This window comes from Falco punctatus (genome assembly GCF_963210335.1).
Source record: "Falco punctatus genome assembly, chromosome: 17".
Taxonomy (NCBI): domain Eukaryota; kingdom Metazoa; phylum Chordata; class Aves; order Falconiformes; family Falconidae; genus Falco; species Falco punctatus.
This window is the reverse complement of record NC_137597.1, coordinates 2,405,411-2,413,354: the sequence shown is the minus strand read 5'-3', so window position 1 is coordinate 2,413,354 and position 7,944 is coordinate 2,405,411. Positions and strand designations below refer to the sequence as shown.

Here is a 7,944-nt window from a genome sequence, read left to right as displayed (position 1 = left end):
CCGGCATTCCCCCGAGCCCTCCCCCGGCATCACCTGGGGGCTCCTGGGACCCCCAGTACCCCCCTGGGACCCCCTCAGTGCCATGGGACCCCTCTGGGTACCACCCGCTCCCCAGGGAGAGTCCCCAGTGCCCCCTTAGCCAGTCCCTCCAGTGCCCCCATGGCCCCAGCACCTGCAGACCCAGGGTCCCCCAGTGCACCCAGTTCCCCACTGCCCTCAGCGTGCCCCAGTAGCTCCCAGTGCCACCCCTGCACCACCCCCAGTATCACCCAGTGGCTCCCAGTCCAGTCCTGCATCCTGCCCTGGCACCTCCCAGTCCAGTCCGTAGTGCTCCCAGTGCCTTGGCCATGAGGATGAGGGGCCACTGGGGTGGGGCTGTACTGGGGACACTGGGCAGACTGGAGCCCCCAGGACTGCTGCAGCCCAGGCATTACTGTAGGTCCTACAGAAACAGCCAAGGGGCCTGGGGGGGGCTCTGGGGCCCTGAAGCAGGGGGTACCCAGTGCCAGAGAGGGGACACACACACTGTGAGTTGGCATGGGGACCCCTGCACATGGGGACCCCTGTACCAGTCCGGGGGTCCCCAGCACTGCATGGGGGGGTGTCACCCCCTCAAAGCCCAGTGAACTAGTGGGCCTGTGATGGGGGGCATCCCTGGGGTCCCAGGACACTTTTTTTGGGGGGGGGGAGCATGGCGGAAAGGGCAGCACCCCTTGCCCTCCCCAGAGCTGGGGTGGGGGGTCAGTTGGGGTCTCCTGTCCCCCCCTCACAGCAGCCGAGGCCAGCGCTGTGTCCCAAGGGCTGGGGGGCAGGGGGGGGCACCATGCCCAGCTGCTGCCTGCAGAGACACGATCCCAGGGAGCGGGGGGGCAGCCCCCCCAGCCCCTTTGCAGGGACACACACACAACCACGACGGGGCCACCTCCTCCATCACAGCCCCCCTAAAAAAAAAAAAAATCCCACCACACGGGGTGTCACCACCGCGTCCCACCGCTTTTATTACAACCAAGCGCTACAAACCGGAGGCTGGAGGCGGGGGGGGGGGGGGCGGGGGAGGGGGCATAGAGCACAAGCCCCCTACCCTGAAGGAAAAGCCTTGATGACCTTGACGTCGTCCAAGGGCCGGTCCTGGGCGTTGGTCTCCACCATGGCCAGGCGGCCCAGCACCCCCATGCCCTGGCAGACCCTCCCGAAGATGCTGTGCTTCCCGTCCAGCCACTGCGCCGGGCCCAGCGTCAGGAAGAACTGGCTGCCGTTGGTGTCTGGCCCCGCGTTGGCCATGGCCAGGATGCCGGCACCTGAGATGGATGGAGGGATGGTGTTACTGGTCTGGTCTGGGGTGGGGTGGCCTGGTATGATGGGAGATAACGCCACCCCACAGGTAGGGTGCTGGGGAATATGGGGACATGCCACCCCACAGACAGGGTTCTGAGGGACATGCCACCCCATGGCCAGGGTTCTGAGGGACATGCCATACCATGGCCAAGGTCCTGGCAACACGGGGGACACGCCACCCCACGGCCAAGGTTCTGAGGGACATGCCAACCCATGGCCAGGGTTCTGAGGGACATGCCACCCCACAGACAGGGTTCTGAGGGACATGCCATACCATGGCCAAGGTTCTGAGGGACATGCCATACCATGGACAAGGTTCTGAGGGACATGCCACCCCGCAGACAGGGTTCTGAGGGACATGCCATACCATGGCCAAGGTCCTGGCAACACGGGGGACATGCCACCCCATGGCCAAGGTTCTAAGGGACATGCCACCCTGCAGACAGGGTTCTGAGGGACATGCCACCCCATGGCCAAGGTTCTGAGGGACATGCCACCCCGCAGACAGGGTTCTGAGGGACATGCCATACCATGGCCAAGGTCCTGGCAACACGGGGGACACGCCACCCCATGGCCAAGGTTCTGAGTGACATGCCACCGCGCAGACAGGGTTCTGGAGGATATGGGAGACATGGCACCCCATGGCCAAGGTCCTGGTATCATGGGGGACACGCCACCCCACGGCCAAGGTTCTGAGGGACATGCCACCCCGCAGACAGGGTTCTGAGGGACATGCCATACCATGGCCAAGGTCCTGGCAACACGGGGGACACGCCGTCCCATGGCCAAGGTCCTGGTATTATGGAGGACACACCACCCCATGGCCAAGGTTCTGAGGGATACGCCACCCCATGGCCAGGGTTCTGAGGGACATGCCACCCTACAGCCAAGGTCCTGGTGTCACAGGGGACATGCCACCCCATGGCCAAGGCCCTGACAACATGGGAGACATGGCACCCCATGGCCAAGGTCCTGGTATCTTGGGGGACATGTCACCCCATGGATGTGGTCTTAGGGAACATGGGGAACATGCCACCATGGCCAGGGTCTTAGTGGACACGGGAGACGTGGCACCCCATGGCCAAGGTCCTGGTATCTTGGGGGACATGCCCCCCCATGGATCGGGTCTTAGCAGACATGGAGGACATGCCACCCCATAGCCAGGCTCCTGGTATCATGGGAGACATGGAACCCCACGGATGGGGTCCTGGGGGCCACGCCACCCCACACGTGGTGTTGGTGACAGTTCCCACTCACCGGTGAACTTCAGCTCGGGGTGCAGCTCGTCCTCAAACTGCTTGCCGTAGATGGAGGCACCGCCACGACCTGGGGAGGGGACGAGGGGGGCTCAGCCGGGACCCCCCAGCAGGGGAGGGGCCGCGGCGAGGGGGTGTCTCTCACCGGTGCCGGTGGGGTCCCCCCCCTGCACCATGAAGTCCTTGATGACGCGGTGGAACTTGGTGCCGTTGTAGTAGCCGCGGCGGCAGAGCTCGGCGAAGTTCTTGCAGGTGCGGGGGGCGTGTTTCCAGTACAGCTCCAGCACCAGCGGCCCCATCCTGCACCACACCAGCACCGGCACCGGGGGGTCACCCCATGGTGCCCCTCACAGGGGCTCAGACCGGCCCGGCCCCGGGGGGACGTGGGGCTGGCAGGGATTGGGAAGGGGCAGCTGGGACTGGCTGGGGCAACTGGGACTGGCTGGCACTGGGGATAAGGGGGGCTAGCTGGTACTGGGGGCGGGGAACCGGGACTGGCTGGTACTGGGGATAAGGGGGGCTAGCTGGTACTGGGGGGGGGGGGGGGAACCGGGACTGGCTGGTACTGGGGGAGGGCAATCGGGACTGGCTGGTACTGGGGGATAACGGGGGCTGACCAGTACTGGAGGGGGGCAACCAGGACTGGCTGGTACTGGGGGATAACGGGGGCTGCCGGTACTGGGAGGCACTGGGGGCTTCCCAGCACCCAGGGAGGCTGGGAGCTGTCTGGGACTGGGGGCCATAGGACACCGGGGGCTGTCCGGTACCGGGAGACTGGGGGCTAACGGACACCGGGGGGACACCTGGGGCTGCGCGGTACCGGGGGGCCGGGCCGAGGGGGCGGGAGGGGCCGCCCGCTGCCGGTAGCGGGGAGGGCGGCCCCGCCCCTTACGTGGTCTCCATGGAGACGGTGGGCGGCTGCCAGGAGTCGGGCGGGACGGCGGCCATGCTGCTGCTGCTGCCGCTGCTGCTCCCGCTGCTGCCGCCGCCGCTGGTGCTGCTGCGGGCGGAAGGGCCCCGCGCCTCCGCGCGCTTCCGGGGACACGCCCCCCTCCGGCGGCGACCAATAGGAGAGCGCGGTTGGCGGGGCGGGGGGGAGGAGGCGGGCCAATCCGCGCGGCAGGCGGGCGCGCCGCTATTGTGACGCAGGGGAGGGGGAATTCGAACGAGGCCACGCCCTCTCCGCTGGGCCACGCCCCCTCCGCGCGCGCGGCGAGCGGGAGCCGGGGGCGGGCGGCGGTGAGCGGGGGGGGCGCCAGGAGCGGAGCGGGGCCAACCGGGAGCGGGGGCGGGCGGCGGTGAGCGGGGGCGGGCACCGGGAGCTTGGGGGGGGCACCGGGACCCCCGCGATGGCGGAGGAGGGAGCGGAGACCCTGCGGTGGGGGCTGGGGAGTCCCCCGGAGGTGGGGGCGGGGCCGGGGCCCCCCAATGCGGGGATGGGGTTCTCTGGGGATCGGGGTGCGGGACTGGGACCCCCCGATGCGGGACCGGGACCCCCCGGTGGGGGCTGGGAACCCTCCGGATCGGGGTGCTGGGCTGGGACCCCCCGGTGTGGGGCTAGGACCCCCCAGGATCGCGGTGTGGGGCTGGGACCCCTCAGGATCGGGCTGCGGGGCTGGGACCACTCGGTGTGGGGCCGGGACCCCCCAGGATCGGGGTGTGGAGATGGGACCCCCCGGTGGGGGCTGGGACCCCCCGGTGTGGGGCTAGGACCCCCCAGGATCGCGGTGTGGGGCTGGGACCCCTCAGGATCGGGCTGCGGGGCTGGGACCACTCGGTGTGGGGCCGGGACCCCCCAGGATCGGGGTGTGGAGATGGGACCCCCCGGTGGGGGCTGGGACCCCCCGGTGTGGGGCTGGGACCCCCCAGGATCGGGGTGTGGAGATGGGACCCCACGATGTGGTGTTGGGACCCCTCAGGATCAGGGTGCGGGGCTGGGACCCTCTTAGCCTGGGGCTGGGACCCCCAGGATCGGGGTGCTGGGCTGCGACCCCTCGGTGTGGGGCTGGGGGTTCCCCGGGTGGGGGGCACGGGGGTCCCCACATCTGGCCCCTCAGCCGTGCCCGCGCCAGCGGTGCCGTCCCCGGCAGCACAAAGCCCGACTGTGCTGGCACTGGCGGTGCCGTCCCCGGGCGCTGGCCGGTGCCACCCGGCTGCCCCACTGGGGCTTGGGGACACAGGGTGGGGGGTTGTGGGGACACGGGTGGGGGTCATGGGTGACGGGCGGGTGTCGTGGGTCACCCTCAGCTCGCCCCCAGGCAGCCCCTGCACTGGCACCGTGGGCCGAGGCGGAGGCGATGGCGGAGGAGCGAGGTATGGCAGTGCCAGCGCCGCGGCCCCCCATGTGCCCCCCGCGCTGGGGGGCCGGGGCTCACCCGCATGTCCCCCCAGATGTCCGCTTTGTCACCGAGGAGAGCTTCGACTTCGGGCTCCTGTCCCCTTCTGACAGGTGAGGGGGGGGACAACCCACCCCATGGATGGGGTCCTGGCATCGTGGGGGACATGCCACCCCATGGATGGGGTCCTGCAGGACATGCCACCCCATAGACAGGGTTAAGAGGGACATGGGGGACCTGTCACCCTGTAGCCAAGGTTTTGGGGGACATGGGGGGACAACCCACCCCGTGGATGGGGTCCTGGCATCGTGGGGGACATGCCACCCCACAGACGGGGTTCTGGGGGGCATGCCACCCCATGGATGGGGTCCTGGCATCGTGGGGGACATGCCACCCCATGGATGGGGTCCTGCAGGACATGCCACCCCATAGACAGTTAAGGGGGACATGGGGGACCTGTCACCCTGTAGCCAAGGTTTTGGGGGACATGGGGGGACAAGCCACCCCATGGATGGGGTCCTGGGGTATGTGGCACCCTACAGCAGGGACACTGGGGACGTGCCACCCCATGAACAGGGTCCCAGGGGACAGTTGGGATGTGCCACCCCATGAATAGGGCCCTGAAGGACATGGGGTAGCACGTCCCCCATGAACAGGGTCCTAGGGGACACGGCACCCCATGGCCAAGGCCCTGACAACACAGGGGATGTGCCACCCCATGGCCAGGCTCCTGGGGGATATGGCACCCCATGGCCAAGGTCCTGGTATCTTGGGGGACACGGCACCCCATGGATGGGGTCTTAGGGGACATGTGGGACGTGGCACACCATGGCCAAGGTCCTGACAACACGGGGGACATGTCACCCCATGGCCATGGTCCCGAGGGACGTCAGCCTCATGGCCAGCCTCCTTGGGACATGCCACCCCATGGCCAGGCTCCTGGGGGACATGGCACCCCATGGCCAAGGTCCCGGCATCATGGAGGACGTGGCACCCCATTGCCAGCACCCTAGAGGACACGGGGGACGTGCCACCCCACGAAGAGGGCCCTGGGGGACGTGGGGGTTGTGCCATCCTGTGGCTGGTGTTCTGGGTGGCACGGGGCAGGGGGGACATGCCACCTCCTGGCCATGGTGGCAGATGACACGGGGCGGGGGGGGGGGGGGGCTCAGGGGGCCAGGTAGGGCTGACGCTGCCCTTCATCCTGCAGCCAGGAGGAAGAGGAGGATGAGGGTGAAGCGGGGGCGCGGGCCGGGGGGGGCAGCGGGCGCTGGAGCCCCCTGCACGGTGCCCGGCTGGAGGAGATGGTGCGGGAGGCCACACGCCTGGCAGCGCAGCTGGAGCAATGTCACCTGTCCCCCTCGGCACGCCACGGCCCCCGCAGCCCCCGCCGCGAGACCTTTGTGGTGAAGGACAGCCCGGTGCGGGCACTGCTGCCCACCGTGGAGCCGCGGGGACCCCCCCCCGGCCACCCCCCGGCCCCCCGCCAAGCCCCGGGGTGCCCCCACTGCCACCACCATCCCCAGCACCCGGAAGGTAGGTGGCACCTCGGGGGGGTCCCAGTATGGCCCCACACGCTGTTCCCACCAGGGCTGAAGTTCTGGACACCCCCCCACTCCCCAAAACCCGTCTTGGGGTGGGGGACACCAAGTGCCACCTGCATGTCCCCAGTGCCCCCCCACCCCAACACTGGGCGGCCACCGACCAGTGTCCCTGTGTGTCCCCTCTCTGCTTCCAGGTGTCACCCAGCTGTCACCCCACAGCGGTGCCCAAGGGACCCCCCGGGGCCAGGGTGCCCCCCCCCAACCGGCAGGGCCCCCCTCGGCCTTGCCCCGCCCAGGGGCAGGGGGCTGCAGCCCGGGGCAAGTCAGAGCCCCTCCAGGTGGGGACAGCAGGTACCGGCTCTGTGCGGGGATGGGGACAACATGGGCATCTCCGCCGTGGGGCACCCGCGCCATGGGGACCCGCACCCCACCAGGGTCCCAGCACCCTGGGCCAAGTGGGTGCCAAAGCCACCCCCAAGCCCCACCGCGGGGTGGGGGTCTGGGTGCCCCCGCCGTGCCCCCCACGTGCCCTTCTCTCCCCAGGCCAGCCAAAGGTGAGGGGGGGCGCTGCCCCCTGCCCCCCCGCCACCCGCCAGCCCCGCACCAGGGCCACCACCGTCCCTGTCCCCTCCAGCCGCCCCCCCCGCCCCCAGCGCCATCCCCAGGGCACCTGGACGGACCCTGGCGGGGGGGGCTGCACCGGGTGGGAGGGCACCCGCGGCCCGAGGTAAGGATGGGTGCTGCTGGTGGGGACGGGGGGGCAGGGGGTTGCTCCCCCCCCCCCGGTGCCTCAGTTTCCCCTGCCCCATGGCTGCTCTCCCCATTGCAGGTGTGGGGGCGGCACGGGCAGCCCCCCCGGCCACTGGCTCGGGGTGCAAACCCGGACCTGCCCCCAGCCGCCTCCGCCCCCCCAGGAAGACGGCGATGAGCAGCACCCCGAGGTGACACCCCACCCCCCACCCGCGGAGGAGCTCGGGGTGCCTGGACACCCCCCATCCTGGTGCATGGGTGAGGAAGGGGGGATCTGGGGAAACTGAGGCACGGAGGGGCGGGGAGCACAGAACAGGCCCCCCCCCAGGAATGAGGCAGAGGCGCAGGTTGGATTTTGCTTTAATTACAAAAGGTCACATCAGCAGTAGGAAACCCCCCCCTCGCCCCTCCCAGCAACCAGGGGTCCGTCCCCCCCCCCCCCCTGCAAACACCCTCTGCTGGGTGCCACCTGCCCCTGGGTACCACCGCCTGAGCCTCACCCTTGGGCAGGGGGCAAAGTACTGGGGAGGTCCACACATCCCTGCACCCTACAACTGATTCCCCCTCCCACTATGTGCCCCCCCCCCCAGCTCCCCACCTGGGGGGGGTTGGCACCATGGAGGGGGGGGGGGATTATATATCCTTTTTTTTTGTATTTTTCATGTATTTTTTAAATAAAACCCTTCACCGGGCATGGGGGCTGTGGAAGATGCTGGGGGCGGG

At 69.3% G+C, this 7,944-nt stretch overlaps 2 protein-coding genes across 2 annotated transcripts; one reads left to right on the top strand and one right to left on the bottom strand.

The window, feature by feature from the left end:
- Positions 1-1,047: 1,047 nt before the first annotated feature.
- On the bottom strand, positions 1,048-3,637 carry PPIL1 (peptidylprolyl isomerase like 1). The gene is made up of 4 exons (XM_080367658.1): positions 3,484-3,637; positions 2,737-2,891; positions 2,593-2,661; positions 1,048-1,298 (listed from the first exon to the last, which is right to left on the bottom strand). Exons 1-4 carry the CDS (start codon positions 3,537-3,539, stop codon positions 1,078-1,080), a joined length of 501 nt encoding a protein of 166 aa, XP_080223784.1. The 5' UTR covers positions 3,540-3,637; the 3' UTR covers positions 1,048-1,077.
- Positions 3,638-3,901: 264 nt separating this feature from the next.
- Positions 3,902-7,913, top strand: PSRC1 (proline and serine rich coiled-coil 1). The gene is given in 9 exon segments (XM_080367657.1): positions 3,902-3,994; positions 4,850-4,904; positions 4,983-5,040; positions 6,138-6,396; positions 6,398-6,463; positions 6,666-6,822; positions 7,015-7,109; positions 7,111-7,198; positions 7,301-7,913. Coding segments are annotated over 9 exon segments (948 nt in total). The 5' UTR covers positions 3,902-3,940; the 3' UTR covers positions 7,417-7,913.
- Positions 7,914-7,944: the final 31 nt, after the last annotated feature.

Coding starts and splice junctions, on each gene's coding strand:
- PPIL1 (XM_080367658.1), bottom strand. CDS start 3,539: ATGGCCGCCGTCCCGCCCGACTCCTGGCAGCCGCCCACCGTCTCCATG. Junction 2,662..2,736: donor GGGGGACCCCACCGGCACCG/GTGAGAGACACC, acceptor TCCCCTCCCCAG/GTCGTGGCGGTGCCTCCATC. Junction 1,299..2,592: donor CCCCGAGCTGAAGTTCACCG/GTGAGTGGGAAC, acceptor CATCCATCTCAG/GTGCCGGCATCCTGGCCATG.